Here is a 27,454-nt window from a genome sequence, read left to right on the forward strand (position 1 = left end):
GCATCAAAATTTCTTTGCCTTTAGCGAGTTTCCTTAGAACTGGTATCCTGCAATTTTTTAGCGCTCAAAATTGAATTTGTTTACCTAAGAATATGCGCTATATTAAGGAACCCATTAGCATTTTAACCTATTAAAATGTACTTTGCAAACTACTTACTGTATCGCCAACTGAAAAGTTGCTCTCGAAGAAATAAGATCGCTCATAGTAGATTGCAGGCAGTTGGGGAAATCCAATGGACCGAAAATATCCCTCCGCCATTTCCACCACTTTTGTGAAATTGTCCCCAAACTTTTCCGTCAACTTCTGTTTGCAGTGAACACAATTACCCTAAAAAATAGAGTGTTGATTAATCGACATTGGTCTCAAATCTTCACTTTTGTATTTGGTTATATCAAACACCAACCGCATATTTTTAAGGATAAACTTTAAAATAAAAATTGTTATACGTATTGAATCGATGAGAAGTGTTAATGATTTGATTTTGTGAAATTGAAAAGCGATCCAAGTCATCGATGCACGCGCTAAGTTCTTCAATATGTACTGTTTTTGATTGTCGTTTTACAGTAAAATATTCCCCTTAAAAACAGAATTTTCTTTATTCAGTGGAGTCAAAGTGATATCCCTGGTTTTTGCGCGAGCATGTCTGTAAGACCGTAGAATACAGCTTTAAATATTTAGGTACCTGTATAATCTCCATCAATTATGTTAAAATTACAATGTTGTGAGATTTCTGGTTAAACTTTACGTTGGCTGTACGCGTACTTCAGGTCTATAGTACTAAACCAAACAACTTTATTTCCATCACCTGAAATAAATAAACTCCCAACTTTGTCCACTAAACATCGAATTTTTGTTCGCTATTTGTTTTTGTGGATAGCGTTTTTCAGTAATTTGGAATCTAAAGCAATTTTATTTGATTCGTCGCGTTTCGCTCTTATTACTACTATTGAAATTAAGTGTTTATTTGATCAACTATATAGTTTCTTGATGTAGCAGTCTATTTTTAATTTTTAACGTGATTTTCTATCGTGATATTAGGTCTGGGTGTTTTTTCGCATTTTTTAAAAAAATTTTAGATGGCAAATATCTAATGAGTGACGTAAAAACGTACTGTTTGATTCCACTGTGCATCAAATTGATTTTAGATCAAATTTTGATGAACCTATGGTTTTGCTAAGCGGGTCAACGAATTTTTTTCAAAATTGGAAAAATTCGTATAAATTCCAAAATATATTCGGAGCGGATTCCTGTATTTCGTGTGCTAACGACTTGTTTAGTTTTTTCAAGGGATTCTCGAGTCGGCCGACGTTCTTATTTCGGTACCTGAGAAATGTAATATCTACATAAACTGGTTAATGTTCAGATTTTTGTTCGTTAATAAATTTTGTCGAGTAGTTGTCCGATGCAGACGTGTCTGAGAGGCATCGTTCATTAAATTTTGAAGTGACTATTAATGTTTTCTTTAGTTTCATAAATGCTGTCCTGATTCACGTTTTTGTTTTTTCTGTCACTCTGTCTATTTGTAGGTTTGTTGCAGGACAGTTTTGTTTGTAATCCTTCTCAAACACAAACCCGCAATGTCTGCACTTTAGTTTTGACGAAGTTTTGTTGACGTTGTTGCACAGTGTAGTTTGCTCTATTTTCTGATGATTGTCTCCAATGCTTTAACTGTTTTGAATCTCATGTGATGTGACCAAATTGTGGCGATTGCTCTCAATAGAAGTTTTAGTTTTGAGGCCGTGATCAAAGTTCTTTGCAATTTGAGGTGCGCATTCCGGGCTTACCGTCTCTTTAAGTAACTCACTGTGAATCAAGTCTTCGTTCATGTTGAATATAAAAGTATCTCTAATCAGATCACTCTCCAATGGTTCCAATTTACAGTTCTGAGCAATCTCCGTAATTGTACCATCAAATTGTTCCATAGAGCGGTCATATTTTTGTTTTGTGATCCACATCGTAAAACTATGGAAGGTTATATTTATAATAGGAGTGAATCAACGCTCTAGTCAATTCCAAATGTCTTTAATTTCCATTGATTTCATTATCGTCTGTAGGTCCTGTCTGTTATTTTGTCTTCGATCTTCCTTTCAAAAGCCGAGAATGATCACTGAGCAGGCGTTTGGTTTGGTTGTTTCCATGGCTTGCCTCCGCATATGATACCTATTGAACTGTTCTCTTACATCGGTTTTGCCCAATTTATACTAGTTTGCGTTTCGACCGTGCAAATTGAGCGTTTCCGGGTCCGAGAAGGCTTGCATGTTGACTCTTTATAGATGGGTAATGATAGTAGTGGATAAAACAAGGCTTCCAGCCACCAGCAAAATTTGACCCTCTCTCCAAGCGCTAATCACGCATGTCGAATCTGGCCAAATTTTACTGATTTCTGGAAGCCTTGTTTTATCCACTACTATATGTTAGCTCTAAATTTGATAAAAATTAAAAAATGGGAACCAAAAATAAAGCAAAAATCAAAAAATCAAAGCAAAATTTACATTTCACTCTTAAAGAGTGATTCACTCTTATTCGGAGTGATCCCCCAGTAGAAAAGATCGCTCTTTTTCGCTCTTAAAGAGTGATTCCCTCTTTTTTTATATTTTTTCATTTTTTTATACTTTTTATTTCAAATTATCTATACCTTTCAATAAATTTATATTTTCTTTTATTTTTTCTATATTTATTCCATTATTAATAAGAAACGATACAAAATTGTAGTATTTACATGAACAACTATCAGTGAAACTGCTCAACGGAGTTGTTTTGCAAATTCGCAGATTCTCTGTTTGGTTAATAACTAAAGGACTTACAGCTCTAGGACTTTGCCAACTAGGATTATTTGTTTTATCCGCGAAGCGGTTACACCGATCAGTTAAATTTCTACTAAATCCTCTAGTTAATTCTATATCTGGATGTTGTTTCTTTACATGAGCCCGTATCCCATCATATCTCACAACAGAAGTACAATATGGACAATTAACATTAGCTGAAGTACAACTTCTACATGTATACTTACCCTCATCAAAATTATTTAGTGGTTTTATATAATTACACTTATTACAACATCTAGTGAATACTTCTGAGCTGGGGTTAAGGTTAGGGTTAGGGTTAGGGTTGGGTTAGGATCTGAGTTAGAGTTATAGTAATAGATAGAACCAGAACCAGAACTAGAGCTAGAACTGGGGTTAGAACCAGAACCAGAACCAGAACTAGAACTAGAGCTAGAACTAGGGTTAGAACTAGAATTAGAATTAGAATTAGAACTGGGGTTAAAACTAGAATTAGAACTAGAACTAGACTCATTTTTTAAAGAACAACCCCATGGAGAAAAATCATTAGCACAAATACCACTTAATATTATATTACCACACATACATTTATCAGTTTTATCTTTATGAAATGATTCATAATGATATTTTAAAACAGCATTGTTTCCACATTTATAGTTACACTCTAAACATTGTAAAAGCATTTATAATAGGGTAAACTATAATATTTACCTAATCCTTCACAGGGTAATATTTAGCCATGATTTCAATTAAATCTTTAGTATTATCTTTAGATGTGATACACTCTGCTAAATATTTATTTCCTAAAGTATTGAGTGTATTAGTTTTACATCTCTTATCTAAGATCAAATCAAGGTCTAATTTTTTTTATCTTTAACAAAATTAATAATCTCTTCTCTAAATTCTTCATTATTTATATATAGTTTGTTTAAAAACCTTCCTCCCTTTCTATTCAAAATTCCCATCTCTTCATTGACGAAATCACAGTTACACTGATTTATAAATTCCTCTTGTATCAAGGAACCTGCTTCGCAGATTGTATTGCGTGTTTCACCTTCTAACTCTTCTCCATATTCAACATTAACTAATGTATTTACTCTACTCAACTTTGTACTTGCTCCCATTGCTACAGTTCCAGCATTTCATGATATTGAATTAGGATAAAAACAATTAAATATAAATAAACCTGCGCCTATAATTCCACCGATATTTGATAAAATTTTCATACCCTTTCCTATAATCATGTCTTTAGTTAGAACATCATTCTGTATTTTAATATTATTTAAAGTAAGAAGTTTATTAAAATAAAACTGATAACTATCATGATTAAAAACTTTTCTATCTGTTGCATTAACCATTAGTTGTTTCATATATGCTATAAGTTTATTTATGTCTTCTCTTTCTAAATCATCTTTTAAACTAAGAGCTTTTAAATCAAGGAAACCAACTCTTGAATCATATATCATTGTTCTATTACTACTAATAATAATAAAAGTGTTTTCATTTTTATTATATTTAATTATACCATAACGAAGTTCATCTGACATTCCATCTGTACAATTATAATAGTTACTATTTAATTCACTAATTATTTTATTGAAGTCATGTTGACATTTATATATCTCATTAAAGTTTTGAAATAGGTCAGGTCCATTATAAGTTGTTAAAAAAATAGTATCACAACTCATTCTTGCTGTATTAATTATCTGAGCTGGTTTATGACACATTACAATCATTTGAATCTTATAATGTCTACCTTCAGTAAAATAATAACCTATATCCTTATTTAACCTATCACCCATATCATCAAGTACTATTACACAATTTTGAAATTTATGCATATTATTTTTTGTGATGATATTTATATCACATTTATTAAACCCAGTATAAAACTTATTAGACTCAGGATCTATCCAGTCTCTGTCATCTTCACAAACTATAACTATATTTTTAGCTTGGTCTTGGTTTTGGTTTCGGTCTTGGTTTTGGTTTTGGTTTTGATCTTGAACTTGACCATGGTCTAAGTATAACTTTAAGTATTGTCTAATAAAATATGTTTTACCAGTTCCAGTTCCACCATAAACAATAGTATGTAGTGGTAACTTTTCATATTCAAATCTAACTAGACTCCTATTCATAAATCCACCAAAGCTTTTTTCTAGTTTTGCATATTTACTTGGTCTTGAATCATATATTATATAACAAATTCCAATTATAATAATAAAAATAAAAACTGCACTACCTGTTTCCATTTTTTATATAATAAATATAGATTTGATTTAGATTTAGATTTAGACTTAGACTTAGACTTAGATTTAATAAATTTTTTATATAAAATTGCTCATCCTAACTTTTGAGGAATTCAATAATAAATTTAATATTGATAATAATGATATGAGTGATATCAGAATAAAAGATTTAGGTAAAGATATAAGTCTACCACCAATTGAGATTGCAATGAGAGATGATAAACCAGAAATGGTAAGTGAACCTAACTCTAACATTTTTGTAAATCTACATCCAACTGAAGGTACATATTGGGTTTTAGTTATAAGAAGAGAAGGTGGTCCAACATATTACTTTGATAGTTTTGTTGTAGAGATTCCACCTTTATTTTTAGAAGAATATGTTGATCTAGGCTCTAATGAGAGGATACAACAATATGATTAATCTTATTGTGGGGCTTATTGTTTATACATGATCTATCTTATTGATAGAGGATTTAGAATTAAAAGTGCTTTGAATATTCTAGTTAACCAATGTAAATATCCAGGAATACATAATGAGTGTTTTTGTTTAGGTTTTAATGTTAATGATAATGCTTATGATAATGTTAATGATAAAGATAATGATAATGATAGAGATAATGATAATGATAATGATAATGATGATGATAATGATAATGATAATGATAATGATAATGATAATGATAATGATAATGATAATGATAATGATAATGTCAATCTCAATGATAATGATAATGTTAATGATAATGATAATGTTAATGATAATGTTAATGACAAAGATAATTTTGATGTTAATGATAATGCTAATGATAATGATAAGGGGAATATATTACCCCCAAGAATATATTCCCCTTGGGGGAATATATTACCCCCAAGGGGAATATATTACCCCCTGATCGGTTTCACCGATCAGGGGAATATATTACCCCCAAGAAATAATATAATCCAAACAAATCCTATTGCTATTATTATCAATGATGATCTATATTCATGGTTAAATGATGATGATATAATTACTGAAGCCACATTCCCAGATAACTTTTGATGTATAATATCTGGTCCTAGTGAATGTGGTCAGACATTCTTTTTAAAAAAACTAATTCTAGCTAATATATATTTTGATAAGCTATACATCATTGGACCTACTGGTGATCAGTACCATGGTATAGAAAGAGTAAACCCAAAAGCAGATGTTCAATTTATTAAAGATATAAAAGATTTACCATCTCCCGATAAACTACCCAAAGACTTAAAGAAGATAATGATATTTGATGATGTTAGAGCCAAATAACCAGTTATTAATGAATACTTTTGTAGAGGTAGACATAATAACTGTAATATGATATATCTTAATCAAAACCTGTTCTCTCTGGATAGGCAGAGTGTTAGAGAGAACTGTAATCTATTTATTTTATTTGAACAGAGAGGTAAAGTCCTAGCTTCGATATATCAAGATTTCTTTAGTAATGTTGAACTTAGTTATAATGATTTTGCTAATATATGTAATAAGGTATGGAAAGAGCCTTATAATTTTATTGTCATTGAAATTACTAAAAATAAAAATATTAATGGTAAACTAAGAATTAATTGGGATAGGAAAATTTTGTAGTTTAGTTTAAGTTAAGTCATAAAGATAAAGACTATACTAGATCAACGAAGTTGCTGGTTACACCAGATGTAAAGTAAAACTTAATACATCACCATCAAAGTCTATAGGTCTTCCATGCTCATCTTTAATATGAAATCTATATATTCTAGTCTATCTTTAGTTACATTTTGATATAAGATATTAGTTGGTATAATATTTATCAAGTAACCTGGTGGTTCTGTTAGATTAAAAGTATATAGTATGTCTGTATCGTTACCATTATCTTTAGCTCCAGATATAATATTGCAATGAATGTTAATAGTACTAAAACCCATAATATCAATAATTTTCTGAGATTTATATCTACCTTTTTTATAAATTATTTTTCTAAATCCTAGTAATGAGGCTAGTGAGTTTTCTATATCAAAGCTGAGTGCTCCTTGTTTTATTTCCATTAAACATTTCATCGTATTTTTATCAGGTTCTATTATAACATTACCATCAGTTTCTTCTTTTGTTAATTCTGCTATATCAGTTAACTCATATTCTCCCGGTGTAATAGTTGAATATAGCAACGGGATTCCTTTATAATTCTAATTAGGTATAGATTTAATGATTGGGCTTGAGGTATAGAGAGGGTTAAGGTTAGGGTCAGAGCTAAGAGCCTGAGGTAAAGCTTCATCATCTTCTATAACAGTACTAGCATATAAGAATTGATTATTTCTCCTATTCACATTAAACACCGAATTATAAACAGATAATCTACTTAAACCTACTTTTGTTGTATTAAGTATAGGTTCACTAAAGTTAAACTTTTCTGTTGGTTTTATCATTCTAAAGTTAAGTGTATACTCTTCTTTAGTTTTAGTTAAAGCTTCGTGTATATTTTGTAGTTCATATAGAATCAAGTTGTCTGTCATTTTTTATCTAATAAAAATGGATTTTAATTTGGATGCAACTTATGGTTATAAAAATGATATACATAAAAGTAAGATTATAAAATATAAACCAAATAACCTGGCAACAATGAATACGATAAATACCAATATTAATATCATACTCAATAGAGAAGAGAATCACTTAAATTTACGTGATTCCTATCTAGAGATTGTTGTATCAGATGATGCAGTTGGTGTATTTGCTAATGATGCTAATGTCAGATTAGTTAATTATGGTATAATGGCATTGTTTAGTTCAATTAAGCTTGAAACTAGTGGTGGTAGGACTATTGAATATATAGATCATTGTCATCCTAATCTATTGATGTATAAGTTATTAACTAGTACTGATGATGAATATGAGAGTGGTTTTGTTAGAAATCAGGGCAATAGAGATAGCCAACTTAACGGTGACCATATTGCTGCACAACGAGGTCATATGTATATGATGATTAAGATGAGTGATCTATTTGGTTTCGTAAATGATTTAGAAAAGATTATATATGGTTTAGGATTTAAACTAATTTTAAAAAGAAATAATAATGATAGAGCTCTATATAGAGTTAATGCTAATTCTGGTGCAGTTGCCAATGATGGTAAAATAGAAATTAGAGATATATCATGGTGTGTACCTATTATTGATCCTAGTAATGATAATAGAATTATTGTGCAAAAGGGTTTAAGTAAAAAGAATAATGAAAAGACTTTACCCAAAGAATTTACCCAATGCTACTAACTTCTTGTTTGATCTAGGTATGGAAAGTGGCATGGAAAGACCGCAATATATAATAGTTGGTTTTGAAAATAATAATGTTAATGAACAAACTCATGATGCAAGTACATTTGATGTAATGAATGTTACTGAATGTTATTGTAAGATTGGTAGTGAGTTTTATCCCGAGGATAGAATGAATATTAATTATGGAACCAATAATTATAATGAGGCTTTCAAAGAGATTGTTAGCTTTAATAAAGATTATAATGGGCTACCACATAATATAAATCATATATAAATCATAGAATATTCAAAAGTAATTATAGAATATATGTATTCGATACTAGATATCAAAGGGATCATATAGGTCCACAACCAATAAAACTTAATTTTAAGTTTAGTGCTGCAGTTGCAGATGTTATATGTCATGCATTAGTATTAACTAGAAAAGTTATTAGTGTGAATAGTGATGGTAATAAGATGGTAGACATAATATCATAGATATAATTTAAGTCATAGATATAATTTACGTCATAGATATAATTTAAGTCATAGATATAACTCTAGCGATAATTATAATTTTAGATATAACTCTAGCGATAATTCTAATTTTAGATATAACTCTAGCGATAATTTATAATTATGGTATAAAATAGTTATTGTTATAATTATATACTTTTGCTTATACATAACCATATACTTATACTTATAGCTAGTCAGCTCTAATTGTTACTCTTGTTAATACCTAACTATTTCTTATTAGTATTAACAAAACCTTTAGCATAATTAATGTCTAATTTCTTTTTATTCTCTAGAGCTAAGCCTCCAGCTTCAAGCTTAATCTTAGGCTTAGGTCTAACCTTGGGCTTAGGCTTGAGTTTAGGCTTAATAACAACAAAAGGATTATACTTTTTAACTTTCATTATTTTTTATATATAGAAATGAGTCTTTTAAATAAGTTCAAAACTAATTCATATTGTGTTGGAGGTAGACATTATAGTGGTACTGTTAATATAAGAGGAGCTATCACTTCAAAAGGTACTAAAATGTTAAAAGGTAATTGTGTTTTATGTAGAAGGAATAAATCACTGACAATATCTGATGCAACAATAGAAGCAGAAGGACTTAAAGATTTCTTTAAAAGTGTTGGTAGAGCTACAGTTAACTTTGGAAAGAAAGTTGCTAATAATCCAGTAAGAGCATTAGAAATAGCAAGTAAAATAGGAAGTGCAGCTGCATCTAGAAACCCTAAAGCAGCTCTAGCGGCTACACCTGATTTAATTACATTTGCAACTACTGGTGAAGGTATAAAAGTAGTACAAAAAGGAAGAGGGTTATACTTAGGTACAAAGAAAAGATAAATATTTGATTATGATTATGATTATGTTTATGATTATAGCTATGATTATAATTATATATTTATCGATCGTAGTAACCGCTTCGCGGATAAATATTAATACTATTATTATTATTACTAAAAACATTGTTATTACTAAGCACTAATATCTTTAATCTAAAAAAAATACTCAGCTTGTTTTTCCTGTTCTTCTTATAATCCTCATATAACTTAACAAATTCATTATACTCATCATTATCTATTTTATTATCATTCATTGATTTAGTATTTAGTTTATTAAACTCATCACTAAACTGTTTACTTAAAGTATACATTTGTGAATACTTTATAGTTTTATTTCTAATTTTATTATTAATTGTTTTTGATAATGAACCACAAACAGTTGCTGTAGCAAAAGCTGTTGGTATAGAAGCAATTCTGTATAAAGCTAATCCTATACCTGTTAATGAAACTGATGCTGTTGTTGCAGTTGTTGCTATTGATGATTATACTATTTCTGTTATCTCAGCTACGTTAATATGATTCTTATATCTGCTTAGCTTCTTATTATAGTTATTAGTTTCAGTTTCATAATAATTTCTAATATCTTTTATAATGTTAATATTATTGTTATATTTATTATTAGCTTGAATCTTTTCGTTTATCAATCGTTCTGATACTGATGACAAATCTGGATATAGTAATCTCTCACTCGGTGCTGTTGGATTGGTCATTGCTTTGCTTATTTTCATTAGTAAAAATTCTTTCTATTTCTTTCATTATATCTTCTTGATTAAAACTATAATGCATCTCAAGTCTGTCTTTCTCTTTATTATCAAGTAATATACTTTGTAAAAGTATAGCAATTATATATTGTACTATAACACCTCTAAGAGATTTATTGTATTCTTTCATTTCTTGTAGACCGTTTGTAAACATTTCATCTAAGTGTATGTTAGTTATATTCTGATTAAATTTATTATTATCAATTTCTTGCTTTAATTGATTATATTTAGAGATAGTATCTGCAGCAACTTTATTACAAAACTTAACAGTGTTTCTGACTTCATTTGTTGATTCAATAAACTCATTAATTAGTTCTTCATTAACTTGTGTTTCATTTAGTTGTAATGTTTTAGTTGTAACTTTATCAAAGTCACCCTTTCTTAGTTCAGTTATGTTTCTACCTAAAATGTCTATTCTATTAGAGGAGGATAATAAGTTATTGTCACAATACTCTTTATTAACAACATCTTTTTCATCTCTAGGAGGATGAACATTTGTAATTTTATAGGTATCCTTCATATCAATATCATCATTATCTTCTAGGAATAACCCACGAGCCTTACTTTGTGTTAAGTTGTTTTCATTCCCTATATGACGTTTCGCTTGGTTAAATCTATTTCTTGTCATTCTTTATATTAAGAAATAAATCCGGCTTGCCGGCTTAGGACCGTAGGTCTATATTTAATGATTCTAAAACTTTATTATTAGATTCAAAATCAAACTCAGATTTCAATAGTTCCTGTTCATAATATTTGCCTTCTATTGTCTCTTCATTAATATCTTCTATTTTATATGTTGGTGGATGTGTTTTTGGAACTTCATTCACTTTAACAATTCTCTATTCCAATTAGAAGTGTAACCTTTAGAGAAGATATTACGTTTATCTACATTTCTAACATAATCACCAACGTTAAGTTTACCCTTAATATTCTTAAAACTAAAGGTGTATTTAACTTTATCAGGATTATTAGAAGCATCAACAGGTGTCATATTAATTGTTGAGTGAATGTTATTGTTATATGTTACAACAGCATCATTTAATATATTTACCCAATTACCATCGCCATTGATGAACATAGGTTTAATTATTATGTGTAATAATGTTCTATTGAATCTCTCTATGAATACAGCCTTTAAATCACTATAAGTAGAATATAGCTCTATCCCTGAAGCGGCTTTGCCGCTTCCATATTCTTTAAGTGAAGATTTAAATAATTTATTGTAAAACTCACTACCTCTATCTACCCATAATTTTTCTGGTTTTCGACCTTCTGATAGGATTGTTTTAAAACCATTAGTTATAGATAAACCAAATTTATTCCTTAAAGGAATATCCCATGCATATTTTGAGAATATATCTATAACTGTTAATTTAAACTTATAATTATTATTTTAATTACTTAGAGTTGACTTATCAATTAAATCAGCTGACCATGTTTCATCTTTATACAGTGGTATTATTCTTTGTCTTTTAAGCTTTGTTATTTGAGGACTGAATACTTCTTTAGCTAGTTGTTGTTGTTGTTGTTTTTCTAACTTTTTATTTATGGACATAGTCATGGTTTCACCTATTTACCATAATTAAAAACAAAACTATCTAGTTGGTTTTGATTAATAATATTCATAGATAATAGTTGCTTAGATATATCTAGCATTTCATCATATAACCCATCATGACCAGCTTTTGTTTCTAGTATTAAGAATTCTAGTCTTTCTACTAAATTATTTGGGTTGCCATTTATTCCCCTGCCAAATACATCATCTCTTACCTCCATTATACGTTTTATTGTTCTATATCTAGCGCTTTTCTTATCCCCTTTTCCTAAATCATATCTAATATCCTTTAAAAACCTTTTAATTTTGTTTTCATCTTCCTCAACCTTATCATCATATGTTACATTTGTTTTAGTTAGAAAATCAGTAAATCCTTCTGAAAACTCATATACATTATCCCTAACTAAAAATGCACCCTGCTCTAGAGTTATATCAACACCATTCATTTTATATCTCCTACTAGGTAAATCTACGAGTTCTAATTTTAATGAGGATTAGTTTAAACCCCATGTCATGAAGAAGTTTGGCTGTTTTTGTATCAACATAAACTGGTGCTATATCTTGAGTTTGCTTTATGGTCCCCTTTAACGTTTCACCAATCTGCGAAGCAGATCTGCGAAGCAGTTTCACCAATCATCTTAGTTTGTTTATCTAACTCTTGATTTTGCCAATCTATTGCTCTTAATGTTTGTTCACTTTATGCTAGATTCCGTTCATTGTTTTCACTGATAGTTTTGGTTAGAGGATTAAATAACTCTTCTATTTCACCATAATATTCTTGTTGTTTTACTTTATCTTCTAATCTATTTCTTCTGTTTTGTTTTTCTAGATTGTTTAATTCTATAAGTTTATCTAGTTTAGTCATTTTATATGTATTGAAAAATTATAATAAAAGTAAAAAATGGATAATGAAAACAGCTTCTCACTTAATCGAAAAAGATTCTTAGCTTGTAAAAGACGTTGTAATACTATAGATGAGTTTATTGATCATATTAAGGAACCAAATCATGATGATTTAATAATTTCAACTTATTCTAAATATGTAGATGGGGCTGGGAAGATAATAAAATTTCTAGAATATAATAAAAAATATAATAGCTGGAGCTACACTACATAAGAATACAATCATGGGAGACACTATAGAAAAATATATGGCTCAGATAATGATTTATAATATACTAACTACCAATTAGGTCTATAATTATTTGTTATAAAAATTAGCAAAGCTCATTATATAATATAATAGCAACTTCGATTAGCTTTCTATCATCATTAATGGTTAGTTCTAGAATATTATTAACCAGTAGATCTTTGTCTCCATCTAATGATCTGCAAAGCAGTTTGGTAAACCTCGAGCTTTGCTCGTTCACTGATGCTTGGTGGATCATTTTTATTAAATCTCTTTTGAATAGATATAGATTCTCATCATGAGGATAGCTTTTAATATTATTTACATAAAATCTTTTATCATCAAATGTGTTTAGACTAATCTTACTTGTTTTTGTTGTTGTCATGTTATCACCAACTTCTTGTATTCTACATTCATCTACTGTTCTCTGTGTATTATTCATTAATGCATCATAATAATCTATGTGCCTAGCGTTATTATGCTTCTTTATTCCTTTTTCTTCAGTGTTTTTAGGATAATTTCTGAAGCTATATGTTTTGGGGGACAATGCTGTAAATTCCTCAATAATCCTACTTCCCAGCTCGTGCTTAAACTTGCCGGGGACTTTATTATTAGTTCTTATAGGTATGTCTAGATTACTTAAGTCCATATGCTCATCACTAACTTTACCTTCACTATAACTTAATACGAAACTGTCCGTATCCATATTGTGAAGTGTTAGATCTTTGAGAGATGGTTGTAAAATATTAAAGAATACATCATACATGTGTAATTTACTTAATTATAAGATAGTAACACCTACATATACTGGAGAATCATATTCTATTTTTTTCTTTATATATTCTATTTGGCTATAATCTCTATATCTAGTTATATTCTTAAATGTTGGGTTACTTACACTTTTCATTATCTTTTCTTTATCAATCAAGAACTTGCTTTGAAAGAAGTGTAGAGGATTCATGCACATTCTTCCATTCTTCCATATAATGAGTTATTCATTAATTTCCTTACATCCTTTTCTGCTTCAGTTTTAGCTGTTGCTCTTTTTTTTGTATTGTTTTGTATATAATCTCTACATATGTAGTCTTGTTTAATTTTGATTACTCTATCTATTTTTGTTACTTTTACTCCCATCTCAACATAGAACTTTAACATCCTATAATGAAATATAATTCTGTTTTGTTGTTTTGGTCTAAGATTAATTTCTCGGATCTTGCTTTACTTTTCTCTCTTTGTCGGTATCCCAATTCATTATCATTTATCTTTCTCTTATTAGGCATTAGTGCTAACTGTTCTGTTCTCTCTTTACATTCATTAGTATAATCAATATCGCAAACTATATAGTAACCATGATCACTATCATCTGGAGTATTCAATATTACATCGAGGAACCCGCTTGGCTTGCCACGGACAAAGTCCGTTCGTGGATCTAGAGTAGTAGTAGTAGTATTCAACTCAAAATCTTTTTAAGGTAACTTTTGCATCATTGCATAACCATATAGGTTGTTTGCGTCTATATACCATATATTTCTATTAATAAATTTATCATTAGTATCTGCGAAGCAGGTTCCCTGATTAGTATTAGTATTAGTACTAGTATTAGTATTAGTATTAGTATTCTTAATATTTATTTATCTATCACCCATTATTCCGCATATACCACCTCGCTTTGCTCCAACAAAATCATCCAGCATTTGTTTATCTTGTAATGTATCTAATGTTACACCGCTTGACATTAACCAACAATCAAAACTATAACCTGGGAGACTTACATAGTGTAGGGGATTGAGCTTGAATACTTTCATGCTTAGTTTAACATATTCATTCATGCAATAGTCTAATATTTCCACATCATTCTGTAAATACTCTATAGTTAGATCTTCACCAGTTTTATGACTGTTTTCATTATTGAAGTTATCTACTTCTTCTTGTGTTGGTAATTTATTATGTAGAGAGGATTTGAAGTCTTCTTTTTTTTAGATTACCTATAAGATTATTATAGGAGTCTAAACCAAAGTATTCATGTGGATATAAAGTTTTAGTTTTACATCCGTATATCTTTGCCATTTGATCTAGAGGCATAGCTAAGAAGTTATAACTGTCTAAGAATTTGAGACAACCAATGCTAAACATCTTAGATTTACCAGTAGCTAGAGGTATGTTATCTACTTTTCTTTTATCATTATTCTGTTTAAAGAGTTCACTGTATAGTAGGTTGAAGTCATAGCCAGAGCCATTATGGAATATTACTGGAATGAAGTTTTGTTGTTTGTATCTTAAATTACATATTTTACATGCTGGTCCTCTATATTTACCAGTTTCATGACAATGATCTCTTACTTTATTTATATATGTTTTGCTGCAGATATGAAAAGTGTTATTAGTTTCTTGATATAATTTATCTTCTTCTGTGAATATCATCTTTTCATTATGTTTGAAATTATTCTCAGTTTCTATTTCTAACAGTTCTCTAGCAAATCTTTTGATGCAGCCTAGACCGAAGTAGTGTTTGAAGTTACCTTGCCAGGTGTAACCCACAGCTATTGAAATATGTTCAGCTATTACATATTTTAAATCATTAGTTGAGACTTCAACATTGCAACATTCTATATCGGCAGTTATAATATTTTTTATATTCTGACGTTTGTGTTAATTTAAAAAAGTAATATGTTTTTTCTTGGGACAAACAATCTCTGGTTCGAATGAGTTGTTGCATTCATGTTTATCATGTTTAGTTTGAGAGTTAAACCAATAGGTACACCTATCACAATAATAATATTTAATGTTGTTTATATTTGGTCGTTCTAACAAGGTTTCTATATTTTTTATTAGAGCACCGTGTTCTATTTGACCATTACTCCAAACTAGTATTCTTACATCTTTTCTATCTTTTTAAAATCATCCACTTGTTTAAACAATTCTATTTTACCATTACCACAAGGTGTGTATACCCAAATATTAATATTATACAATTTCTGTATTCTTATTATATAAGCAAAATCATCTTCATGTTGTTGTCTTGGTTCAATTAGTTTATCTACATATTTACTTTCTCGAGTTGCATGGTGTGGGGCGGGATGTAGCCAAGCAGTTATAGTTAGTTGTAAGCAATTGTATTTACAACTACGTATATTTAATATCGATTTAGAGTTTTTGAGACCTGGAGGTAAATCTATATAACTACCAATAGATACTTTAGTTGGTTCAATGTTTAACTGAATACTTCTTATTCCAAGAAACTCAAAATCATAACCATAACCTTCATATATTTCCTTTTCGAAATCTAGCCACCGATTGAAGTAACCATATTCATATATTGCATTATTATTAATATAATCAGTATTGAAAAATATTTTAGTAGTTTTAACTTCTTCTTTGGTTCTCTTCTTATAATCACATTCAGCCGTGATCTTTTATTTAAAACTCTTAACTTTTTTGAACTGGTAACAGTTTTTAATTTCTTCTAAAGAGTAATTAGTTGCTTCATCTATATCTTCAATGTAATTCCCACCTTTATCAGTAATATAAAATTCTCTCATGTTCTGACTTGAATTTATATCGAAGTCTTCTGTGTTTTCTAGATACATGCGATTGTGACTATATGACTGAGTAGTTAGAGCTACTTTACATCTAAATTCTTCATGACATTCTTTACATTCATACTTAATTCTGGTGTAGATATCCTCTTCAGTTTTAGTTTTAGGTTTGGTGGCTGGTTTAGTTTTAATAATATAATCATCTTCATCCAAATTATACATCCTCTCCGAGATTTCCTCTTCTTCAGACTCAAACATTTTCTCCAATAGTTCCTTATGTTTGAGGTCGTATGATTGGTGTCTGTATAAACCCTTCTTTGATTCAAAGGATAGATTACAGACATCGCAGAAGTTTATGACACTAGTATTAGTTGATTGAGACCTGATGTATTTATTTAGGGAAATAAGCAAAAAATAATTTTTCGAAAAATGAAAATGAAATGCAATAAGTGTATAAATAAACCTTGGAAAAAATGTTGTAATAATTGTAAAGAATTAGAATATTCTTGTTATGTATGTAAAAATATGGTTAAGGTTAAAGATTATATAGAACATTTGGGATATCATTATTCTGATCCCAATCAATATTTAACGTGTAGTATGTGTAATGTATATAAACATATATCATTATATAGATTTAGAAATAGGAAATGTAGACTATGTATTTATCTTCATAGATATAGATATGGTCACACTAGAAATCAATTCAGAGAGCATGTTTATAAGTATAATTTTCAAGAAACATAGAAAAACACTAATCACTGTGTTTTCACCGATCTCAGTGTTTTTGACTGTATACCCATCACAGTGTGTCCCATATACAGTCTCACAGCAGGGACCATCTTTTTTAAGAACTGTGAAATTGGTTTTTTTTATCTCACTTAGTTTTATAGCAATTCATCAAATCCTGAAAGGCGGCATCGCGATCGGGGGACGTTCACTGGAGTTAGTGAGGAAGGAACCCCAAACCTTCCGTTTGCTAAAGCAACTTAACTAGACTCGATGATTTAACCACTACACCAAGTGACACAGAAAGTTTTAGTGTTACATTGATTAAATATTGATTAGGGGATATATGAAAATTTTTATTATTTTAATATTTCTTTCAATTTTTGTTCAAGTTTTTTCGCAAGTTGGTTTTACGTGCTTTTACACGGTCTCATCTGCGAAGCAGTTTCACTGATTAGTTTTTTACTAGTATCTGGGGACGTCCACCGGAGTCGGTGGGGATAGAACCCAAACTTTCCGTCTGATAACAGTTAATTACCAGCTTAACTCTGTACTAGTGGTTTGCACTAAGTGAGACAAGAAATGATAGATTTAAAATATAAAAGAAGTGAATATAGAGCTAATATATAGTAGTGGATAAAACAAGGGATTCAACAAACAGTAAAATTTGGCCCGATTCAACATGCGCGATTAGCGTTAGGAGAAAGGGACAAATTTTACTGGTGGTTGAATCCCTTGTTTCATCCACTACTAATGATGTCAGATCTATGTTCTCCTTTGCTAGCAACGCGAGTTACATGTAAGTTTTTTCATTTTGCACCGGGGTTTGCTTTAAGCTCTCTCTGAAAACGGTTTGATTCTAGAGGTTCTGTCTGGAGCAATTCTTATCGCCTAACTGCCCCTGTCATACACTGTCGGTATGCTACGTATACAAGAGAGTCGCGTTTATCATCTATCGGACTTCTCCTATGGGAGTAAAAGTATTTATGTTCAACAGATAGAGTTTCAGTCTGAGTATGAGTGTAAGATACTAAAAGCATGGAGCCCAAATTAGCATCTCTGACAAGGTTAGCTTCTTACGCAAGGTCATGCGTCTTACACAAAATTGAGACAGATTAATTATTAAATTAACGCTTGTAGAACGCATGAAGGTTACCCGGGCCGAGGATTTTACCGAAAATTAACGGAGAAAAGAGTGTAAAGAGTGTAAAGAAAATATTTTTACACCGCTAGTGCTACCCTTAATAAGGGTGGAAAAAGTGTAATTCAAGAGTGTAATTTTAAGAAAAAGAATGGAAGAGTGTAATAAAAAGATTTAATGGTGTAAAATAAGGGTGTAAGAATAAGTTTATTCAAATAATCTACTAAGAACTACAGTATCCCTTCAGATTGGTCCATGTACCACACTCAAAATGATCAAATTTCTCAAAAAATGTAAGCTTAAAGATACCATTCACTTCTGCGGATATTCAATACCTATTAAATAGGAAACATAGTTATAAGTTTACCTCATATGGCTGGACGAGGTCAATTAGTTTTTGCCAATTTTCACCCCTTATGTGTCTCGTCAAATGCATAGGTATAAGTCCGCTTCCTTCAACCATATCCGGAAACTTTTCGCTCAATTTGTGTCTGACATAAGCATGTATCTTTTCATATAGCCCCATGAAGTCATTCACAATCCTGTCTAAGTCGGCTTTGTATTCGTCCATACTGATTTCAAAAAGCTCTGCCCAAGCGTCGGGAGTGTTTTTCCAACCTGAAAGTGAAGCGGCAATTCTCATTTTTCATATGACAGAAGTTCTAAGCAAAGTTTGTTGTTGTGGCTCGAATTATCTGGTAAAAGAACGTACATTCGAAACTAAATATCCCAAATTCTTAGACTTATTAATAGATCAAGCCAAGATGACATGTAAACGGTACAAACTGTACTTACATCAAATATCAATTTCGTCCCTTTTTATTTTGTTATTTCGTAAAAAATGCGGTCATATGTCTTGCTTTATTTTCCGTCGAACTTTGGGCAATTTTTCGTCATTTTTTCTTGATTAACAAAAAATTTTGAGAGCTAGCTAATTTTGAATGAAAGCTATTGACTCACCAGATAGCGTAGCCCACTTGTTTGAAATATTTCTAATTTGGATCATGATTGGGCGCATTTTGGGCGCATTCTTGTTTCGAAATTCGTACCAGACAGCCCTCCAAAGGGGTTCATTGGTCAGGTCTAAAGACATATTGTATCAGTAACAGCTAGAGAAGATTTTGATCGGGTCGTTTTATTGCAACAATAGACAGAATTGAATAAATATCCAATTGCAAATTATTCAAGCACCGATAAAAAGTGCGTTTTCGTCATTTTATAGATACGAAACTGAATTCGCAATTTCATGCGTGAGATACACGTCCTGCAGTAACAAATCCATTGTGATCACGGGTCTCAAATATATAATAATAATAATAATAAATTTGTTTTCAGTACCAAATATTCAAGCTTCGAATAATTAAACCAAATTAGAGAAATAGTGGCACCTGACTTAAATACTGATTAACTAACCTAAGATCTAACCTAAGAATTCGTTCCAAAGACGGCTATAAATGGAAGAAACCAAAATCTGACCCGTAAGCTTGTCCCTTTATTGTCAACTATATTAAATGTATAAGTTTAAAAGATGCTTCGAAAAGCTTATATATTGGTTAAGTATAAAAATTGTCCGGGTTGGGCTCCTTTTGAATTTCCTCAAAGGATCAATCCTGAAACAACTTCATTGGTATACATAAATTGGTATATTGGTATATTTCTTTGTAGCCATACACGGATCATATATGATTTCTTAGTAGTCATGCAAATATCCTATATAATTTCCTAGTAGTCATAAAGAACCATATATGATTTCCTGTTAGTCATAAAAGTATCATGTATGATTCCTTAGTAGTCATACAAGGATTATATATGAGTTCCCACTAGTCATAGAAGGATCATATATGGTTTCTTAGAAGTCATACAAGGATCGTACTAGGAATTATGTTAGGAATTGTATGATACCATATATGATCCTTGCTCCTCTTCGGCACCTCTTCTCTGACAATGGAAAATCCATCGATGAGACATCTCGGATTTTTACTGAATCATTGGAAATCCATGAAAATGGATTCGAAGCTTTAAACAAACGTTCATATATCATGGTCATTCATTCTTTAGTTTTCTGTCTACGTCCTTCCTTCGCCCTCGCTGCAGTCACAAAGAGTTTTGGTCTAACGTTAACATTGTTATTTCACCGTGATAACAGAAATATAACACATGTTAATTTCCAGACATTAGTAAAGGTCTTTAGCAAACTTCTAGGTAAAATTGGTAGGAATTCCAGTTTCTATGAAATTAATAGAATCTATCGACGGGAATTAAGGCTTTTATTGAATTAATAAGATAAATCGATGGGAATTTAGCCTTCCCATGAGACAATTTTATTATCAATCGATGGAGTATTTAGTACGCTCTTATCAATCCACGGATAAAAGAAGTCCCGCTGATTAATCGAGGAAACCAAGGGAATCCAGCCCCGGTGTGTACTGTAGTAAGTTTTTTCAAGGTCAGAATTTATCAGAATATGGAAAGAACTTGACATTATATTAAAAAACCATGATTCCTTGGAAACTGCTTGTACATAAATATGTTCCCATTGTTTTCCGTCTCAGTTTTATAAAATGGGTGTCAAATTTATAGTACTCGGAAACAAAAATTTTCCGGTTAAGTTTTTTGTTAAGGAAAAAAATGATTTAATGTTAGTTAGAAATTGAGAGATAACAACCTAATTATATAGATGCCTTGATGTCACAAGGAACTAAAATGAACCAGAGATCGGGTTATAAGAGATGTCCAAAATAAGAGACCAGTTGGTATAATAGTTAGCGCATTAGACTTGCAGGTAAAGTTCGCTGGATTGAATCTAGTGCTGTTCCGTTTTTGAATTACTTTCACTGGCTCAGACCCCATAATTTTCCAAAAAAATTTTCCAATTTGTGCTCCTCAATCATTCCCTGTCAAAAATAAGAAAATCAATTAAATTTTGCAGACTTTTTGAAGCATTGGGGCTGTTTGTTGTTTTCTGCTTGTAAAACAGATTATAAATATCCATTATTCATGACAAATTTTGAATTATCTGGAAACATAAAAATACGCACGAAAGACTTGCGAAAGTAGGAAAATCTGAATATGCGCGCACGAAAGTATGGATGGAAACCCGGTGACCACATGAAGGTCTGGAAATACGTATATTCAGTCTGAGACGGTCTGGACGTTTTTGTTCTGACTCCTCAACCTCGAATGCATTCAATTTTAAGCATATTTTTCAAATTATGAGACTCAGCAGTGATCAATGTTCTGTGTAGCTAGTGAGTCAAATTTTAATAATTTATAATTTTCTTGCCTCTCACTGCCAGTGGAACCGTTCGCAAATTCCACACAATGGAGCTAATTCTTCAAAATCTACCTGATAGGTTTGCTATCTTGGTTAATTGAATTACATTTGGTTAAATGAATTTTGTTTATAAAAAATAAAAATTGACAGAAAGGAAAAAAAGAAAATGGGGAAATAAAAATAAAGAAACAGGAAAAAAATATTGGAACTGGTAACCTTCATTCATTACTTCCAGCATATCTGATTTCATATTCAAATTGAGAAATGTTTTCGTCACAGTCATATTCATAACAGAATTGGTATAAATCTTTGCCAGCTCACTCTTCAATTTCTTCAGTTGTTTATTCTCATTGGCGTCGTCTACTGATATGATAGCGGCATTCAAATGGAAAATCTAAAAAAAACATGAAGTTTTTTCGCCGATAGGTTCATTGTAATTGGAAGACAAAATATACCGACATTTTCAATAGTTCAGATTGTTACCTGAACTCAGGCAAACCCAGATGCAGAATTTCTTCGCTGTTTTTTCCACGCTGTAAGTTTTATAATGTAATTCAACAGACAAAAATTGACAAAGTTTTCAAAAGATTTTTCACAAAAATTATCAGAGCTTTTAGTTATAACAGTAATGCTTTACAAGTTAAAGACATTTTCCTGAATAAAAGGCAATCCTATATAATAAAATAGCTTAGTTCTAAACTTGCTTCACCAAAATTATCGTCCCTTCTTGAATTTTTTCTTTCGTTCCGCAGGCAGATGGAATTAATATTTTTAGAGAACCTTTTACAAAACACTATCAGAGTTTTTACAGAGAACTTAACAGACTGCCTTAGTCGATGCTGTGCAAATTTTACGGAAAACAGATTAGCACGCACGGAGCAAAAAAAAACATTACAGAACATTCCATTGAACAGCACTGGGAATTCTTTTTGTTAAAAAGTAACTGTTTCAGTTTCTAGAGCTCAGAAAGCCCAAGCAATTGAACGGGGAAATCTTAAGAAAATTTAATCGTTTTCTTTTGTATCTTTATTTAAATAATTTTTGAAAAAAATATGAGCAAATATTGATAATTACTTAAAATTTTTTTTTAAGGGATCAAATGAAATGTTTCAATTACGAAAAAATCTGGTAGTAAGTCTAGCTCAAATAACTGGAAAAATCTTACAATTAGAGTTATATCTTCTACAGCTTACATTTTCTAGTCTTTGTTTGCCAACCCAGACGTGCTTCTCAGAGCAGCTTCAGAGCATATATCAATAGTTAAACCCAATTTCAGTTCTGAAATATTGCCTATCAATTGTATTTCAAGTTTCTTTATGCGAAGTTTAACCCCATTATAAAATAATTAGTTCATTGAGCTCACCCAGACTAACTTCACCTTGAATAGTCTGAAAACTTCGCATGCGCCAAAATTAATTCTGAGCAGCATAATACTGCCAAACTTTTGTAGCTTATAACTAGTAATTACTGGAGTAGTAAACACGCTGTATATACTTAATCTAGTTTGTAGGCAATTACCACAAAGCGCATTTAGCTTAGTGGATACGACCTGCTACGGATATTTAATATCATCTTTACCCACCCGAAAGTTAGAATATGAAGTGCTAATTTTCATGCATTAAACTTTAATGGAAAAGCAAAATTAGCCCTTGTCAATTAAGAAAGAGATATGCCATTGTCATTGAACAGCGTACTGCTAATCCACAAAAAAATAAAATGTCTTTATTCTGGTTCAGCGCTGATTTGCTCTATCACCAACTTGCGCGAAACTTGTCAAACGAATGATCTTTCACAGCACAGTTTTAAACCAATTTTTTCCCAATTGAGCTTTTTTATGTAACAAATTTAATTGAAAGGAAATACCCAGGTCAAGTACGTGTGGTTAACTTAGTAGATTTTTTAAAACTCTTTTATTTTCTTAAGATTAAGAAACAAAAAAAGTATTTCTTGGAAACAACTTTATATGTTAACGGTTTTTGTGCCGCCACCTTTTCATTTTGTCTTTGCTGTCATTCATTCCTTTGATAGTATGCGCAAATTGTATGTATATGTTTGCATAATTTTTGTATGTATAATTTATATGTACAGTAGTGTGCGTGTGTGCATACGTAAAAATACTTTGAATAACAGCGTACGCCTCAGTCTGTAAAAGAAAGAAACCAGTGTACACTTCAGTATGTGAAAGGAAAGATCAGTGTACACTTCAGTATGTGAAAGGAAAGATCAGTGTACACTTCAGTCTGAGATGGAAAAAACCAGTGCACACTTCAGTATGTGAAGGGAAAGATCAGTGTTTACTTCAGTCTGAGAAGGAAAACACCAGTGTATTGTTCATCCTGGAAACTAAACTTAAACTGTATATTTTACGCTGCCCATTAAATGAAGAGAAGCCTATCTTGAAATACTTTTAATCGGGGTATTTATTGACGTGACCAGAAAATTGTAAGGGTAAAAATCATGATGTAAATAGAAGGATTCAGCCCTGAATACTACTGCGAGCCGATCCCTGGTCATTCATTCAATTTGCATTTTCTAATACGTTCACCATTTAATTCTTAAGTTCATATAAGTAAGTTAAGCAATTCGTGTAAATTCATCATACTTTTTTTAAGGAAATTTTTCATGCGTCTAACAAGAAGGCTATGCAAGATTCGATTTCAGCCAGTAAAGTTTTTAAAGTTTTGGCAAAATTCACAATTGGAATTTCTTGTTTTCAATTGCAATTATACAAAAAAAAATTAGGCATCAGATGGATATGAGCAACAGAAAAATGATACAATATACTGATGGGAAACACGAGTCGACGTGTTGCATAAGAAAATTGAGAATAAAATATTCTAAAAGCAGTTAATTTAGCAAATATATTGGGTTAACGAGAAAAATAAACCGCTTTCCTACTTTAAAAAATTGATAAAACAATAAAACTTTGAAATTGTATTCGCAAGACGGGGATAAAAGGTAAATCGACCGGAAAACATTTGCCACAGATTATTAAATACACAGTTCAAAATTACACTGCGTCCTTTTTTCTGAGTCATGTCTCCTCTGATTGAATCGTTGAAATATTTAAAATGCCCATAGAACAAATCTATTGTCGTATAACTAACTGGTGAAATGAGACGGTGCAGAAGATATTGGGTCTTTTCCGTTTGTACCCACCCCCCAGCTTAGTCGGCGGATTTTATTTGCATCTCCCAGACGCACGTGCCATAATTTTACACAATGATTTATTTTGTATTGGCACGTGCTCTGTAACTTGGGGTCGCATAACGTACTGGGGGGGGGGGGGGTGGGGTGGCTCAAACGGCAAAGATTTTTCTTCTTTTAATACGATATTGTTACTTAGGCACTTAAAAAAACTTTAAAATGCATGATCTGTCTTGTCAATTCTTCTAGATCGCTCCATGCACGGGTTTTATAGGGTCTAGTAAAATCAGTTCAGCTTTGTAGGATCATATTTGATATTAAAAATAGGTGAAATCATGTTTTTAATGGATTTTTGAATCATTTGAATAGAGCTAACTGTTGAGGGACTAGGTTGAGAAAACTTTTCTTGATCTTAAACCCACCATGTTTTTTTATACCGCGGCTATCATTTCATCCCTATCCAAGTACTACCGTTAGTCATTGAACAACTTTCAGTATCTATATTATTTAAAAAACCCGATTTTTGTTGCATTATACCAATATTCGTCCTACGTAAATAATATTTTATCAGCTTTTTCAAGCTTTTGCTCATGCTTCAAAGCAATCACTGTTGGATAACTTTTATGTATGATTTCAAAGAAGTGTCTTAATGGAGAATAGAAGGTAATATGTATTTTACGTGTAAAAATAGTGCGCCTGACTACATTGATTTATTTTTCGTCGCTTTGCCGTAAATTGGGTAAAATGAATCTCAGAAAAATCAGTGTCATATGGACACGATATCTTCATCATCATTTAATTTTCAATGTCTTCCATATTTAGTGCTCTATTAATTTAGTTCATTTTTTGTTTGCACCGCGACAGGTTAGTCAAAATGTTTATGCTCTCAGACAGTAAACTGCGGTTGAATGACTGATAAAACAACAAAACTTGAAAAAAATGTATTCCCAAGATAAAGGTAACAAATCGACCAGGAAAAAAGTTGCAACAGACTATTATGTTCAATATTACAATGAGTCCTTTTTAACTGGGCCATATCTCCAATCGAAGCTGTTGATGACAACATTTTAAAAACCCTTCGAACAATTCTATTGTTGTTTAGCATGTCAAATAAGACAGGGTAAAAAGATATTGTATCTCATATTTTTCTTTTTTCATATAATTTTGTGACTTACGTTCTTTTCAAATTTTAAAATGCGTGATCTGTCTTATGAGTTGTTCTAGATCTCTTCATCCAATTCATCCAAGACACTCTTATAAGGTATAGTAGAATCAACTCTTCATTGTAAGATCATACTTGATATAAAGTATACGGTAAAGATCAAGTAAGGTCTTAATGGATTTGTTAATCATTTGAATAGAACTAATTGTTGAGGGGTTAGGGTGAGCAAAGTATTCGTGACCTTAAATCACTATCTCAGCTATCATTTGATCATGATCCAAGTACTACCAATAGTCATTCATCAACTTTAAGTATCTGTGTTTTTAAAAAGAAACCTGATTTTCGTTGTATTATACCAACATTCGTCCTACATAAATGTTATTTCATCAGATTTTTAATCTCATGCTTATGCTTCACAAGCAAATAGGGATAGATGACTTTGCTATATGAGTTGGAAAACAGTGTCTTGATGAAGAATAGAAAATAACATAAAATTGTAATCAATTTGATTTCGATTTTTAGTTCTTAAAAATTCATTTTGACTCATTTCCCCACAAAAATCAGTTGACTAACTGAAATTGTCAATTGCTCTCTGTTTTAATGGTCAAAGATGAGATTAACCGTTCGCATCGCAAACTCTAGCTCTAGAAAAACAAGGTGATTTGTCTAAATGTGAGATTTGAGAGTCATTTGAGATACAATTTCCACATCAAAAATCTCAAAGTGATATTTGCAATCTGAAATATCTAAATTTATTCTAAACGATTACCTCAGTCAGAATTGTTTTTATATGATTGATTAGGTTGCAGAAAAGTAAACAGAGTGTCTCTTTATTCACCAAAATTTGCGATTAAATAAATTGACGAAAAACACCTTTTTGGGGGGAGCCGGGGTCGAGGATGGGCGGTGAATTTTCGTGAGGAATGCGGTGAAATGCGTTGAAAAAAGTATTTCTCACCGGGTATTTATTTTTTATGCGGTGAATACGGTGAATCGCATTGAATTATTTATTTTCACCGCAATCAGTGGAACTCTTACAAAACAGAAACTTCCGTACACGGATTTGAAAATCTCACCTCCTGCATGTATACAGCTTCTTGTTCCACTGCACCATCTGTTAATTACTTCAATGATTATTCTTGAAAATTTTGAATCATGTTCAGTAAAGGTTGAAAAAAAATGCGATGAATTTTTGCAAGAAATACGGTAAATTTCGTGGTGAATTTCTGTAACAAAAAAGGTGAGAAACGGCTAATTATTTTTTTCAGCGCATTCATTGCATTTCTTATATTAAGTTGCCACAAATGTTGATTCGGTGAATTTTTGTAAGAAATGCAGTTAAATACGGTGAATTATTTTTTTTCAGCACATTCACCACAATCACCACAT

General features: G+C 31.0%; 1 protein-coding gene across 1 annotated transcript in view; it reads right to left on the reverse strand.

The window, feature by feature from the left end:
* LOC142354147 (angiotensin-converting enzyme-related protein-like) overlaps positions 1 to 27,454 on the reverse strand; it is a 51,788-nt gene that overhangs the window by 15,401 nt on the left and 8,933 nt on the right. Inside the window, exons 4-7 of the mRNA XM_075406413.1 lie at positions 21,973 to 22,150; positions 19,443 to 19,565; positions 18,850 to 19,100; positions 158 to 328 (exon numbers count right to left, since the gene is read on the reverse strand). Of these exons, the coding sequence (XP_075262528.1) occupies positions 158 to 328; positions 18,850 to 19,100; positions 19,443 to 19,565; positions 21,973 to 22,150 (723 nt within the window). The remainder of the gene's footprint in view (positions 1 to 157; positions 329 to 18,849; positions 19,101 to 19,442; positions 19,566 to 21,972; positions 22,151 to 27,454) is intronic.

The sequence above is a fragment of the Convolutriloba macropyga genome, chromosome 15 (assembly GCF_964194025.1).
Source record: "Convolutriloba macropyga chromosome 15, txConMacr16.3, whole genome shotgun sequence".
In the NCBI taxonomy this organism is placed as follows: Eukaryota; Metazoa; Xenacoelomorpha; order Acoela; family Convolutidae; genus Convolutriloba; species Convolutriloba macropyga.